The sequence below is a fragment of the Aplysia californica genome, unplaced genomic scaffold, assembly GCF_000002075.1.
Source record: "Aplysia californica isolate F4 #8 unplaced genomic scaffold, AplCal3.0 scaffold00099, whole genome shotgun sequence".
Taxonomy (NCBI): Eukaryota; Metazoa; Mollusca; class Gastropoda; order Aplysiida; family Aplysiidae; genus Aplysia; species Aplysia californica.
In genome coordinates this window covers 249,128-251,157 of record NW_004797369.1, presented here as the reverse complement: position 1 = coordinate 251,157, position 2,030 = coordinate 249,128, and the positions used below count along the sequence as shown (strand labels likewise).

Below are 2,030 nucleotides of genomic sequence, written 5' to 3'. Positions count from 1 at the left end.
ACACACACACACACACACACACACTCCCACTGACCAGAGTAAGGCCCCTCACAATCACAAGGCACCACGGCAAAGTAGGGGTACCCCGCCACCCTCTGGAAGTCGTCCCAGGCACAGTTCCCGCGCCCACTACAGCCGTTACAGACCCGCAGGTCAATCTCCCGCGCCGCTGACCGGAGTCCCTGGTCGTCTTGGACGTCAATCCTGGGGAAGTCAGAGAGATTGGAGGAAGTGACGGAGATTGGAGGACATTGGAGGAAGTGACGGATATTGGAGGAAGTGACGGAGATTGGAGGAAGTGATGGAGGAAGTGACGGATATTGGAGGAAGTGACGGAGATTGGAGGAAGTGACGGAGATTGGAGGAAGTGACGGACATTGGAGGAAGTAACGGAGACTGGAGGAAGTGATGGAGGAAGTGACGGACATTGGAGGAAGTGACGGAGACTGGAGGAAGTGATGGAGAAAGTGACGGATATTGGAGGAAGTGACGGAGATTGGAGGATGTGATGGAGATTGGAGGAAGTGACGGAGATTGGAGGAAGTGACGGACATTGGAACTATGATGTAACTTAAACGGAACACTGCCATTAACTTAAATTATAATATCTAAACCGGGCATAGCCATAGATTGGAATAAATAAATATCTGATAAATAATAATAAATAAATAAATTACTTTAATTTCGATCCCTGTAGGGCAATTTGGTTTCCAATGGCAAACAGACACACACACACACATAATCATAATACATACAATCAGCCAAACAGACAAACAAGACACACCGACATACGTACACGAGTCTGACAGGCTCTGTGCTACTGGGTGTGAAGAAGCCATCTAGAATCTTGTTGGACCCTATAACTGTGTACACAAACTGCCCAGATCCCGGGGTCTGGAGGATGTCAAAGGTGACAGGGGCGCCCTCTGGGTCACTGGCCTCCAGGGTAATCCTGCTACCAGATCCCACTGTCGCGTTGACCACTGTGTCTCCAGTGAGGGTGGGGGCTTTGTTTGCTGGAAGATACAGTGGGACAGTTTTGTAAAGTTTGTGAGGGTGGGAGCTTCGTTTGCTGGAAGATACAGTGTGACAGTTTTGTTATGATTAGTTTACTTTACTTTACTCTAGTTTAGTTTAGTTTAGTCTAGTTCAGTTTTGATTAGTTTAGTTTTGTTTTGTTAAGTGTTTTACGTCATTCGCAACTGCATAAGGTCTTACGAGTGTGCGGGACGCATTAGCATTTTAAGTTTTTAGAAAATAATTTTGAATTTTGCCGGGGTGGCGGCCGAAGTCTACTCTTGTCGATTTTAGGACCACTAAGGGATCTCAAACGTGCGCAACTTGCACACGGGACCGCAGAAATAGTTTTGGCCCTTGTCAGTTTAGTTTCCGTAAGACTGTCAGCTTGGAAATCGGAATGTAGCTGTGTGAAGATAAAGGTTGCTTTGAAATAGGAAACGTGGTTACGTACACAAATATAAGTGGCAATTGCAGGTGAAAGATCGGGCTATACTGTTCTTTTTGTGCCGACCCCTGTTTGCTTTGTTTTAGTAAAAGTTTTACAGCACTTGCACCACAATTTGGTCATAATGTAAATGCCGAAGATTAGATGTGTTACAGGAGAGGAAAATACACAAAAGAGAAGGGGGAGAGATAAGGACGATACATGTTTGACAGAAAAGAAGGAAGAGAGAGGAGGACGATAGATGTTGGATAGGAAAGAAGGAGGAGAAATGAGGACAATAGATGTTTGATAGGAAAAAAGGAGAAGAGATAAGGACGATAGATATTTAATTGGGAAGAAGGAAGAGAGATAAGAACGATAGATGTTTGATAGGGAGGAAGAAGGAGCCACCTTTCCCAGCACTAGGAACACCCACATGCCGCCCGCTCTATCCTCATGAAGTCCTCTAACTCCTGCTGCACCTCCCAGGCGATTGTCTTGTCACCTCTGACGAGGTACTCATAGCGGCACGTGTCTGTGGTGGGTCCACTCACGCCACACACACTGTCCGCCTCCTGTACAACCG

The 2,030-nt window shown here is 46.4% G+C and overlaps 1 protein-coding gene across 1 annotated transcript in view; it reads right to left on the bottom strand.

Annotated features, from left to right (window-relative positions):
• Positions 1–2,030, bottom strand: part of LOC101858851 (fibrillin-3) — a gene marked incomplete at both ends in the record, with an annotated part of 89,182 nt that overhangs the window by 67,674 nt on the left and 19,478 nt on the right. Inside the window, 3 exon segments of the mRNA XM_035968945.1 lie at positions 35–204; positions 797–1,016; positions 1,881–2,019. Coding sequence (XP_035824838.1) covers positions 35–204; positions 797–1,016; positions 1,881–2,019 — 529 coding nt within the window.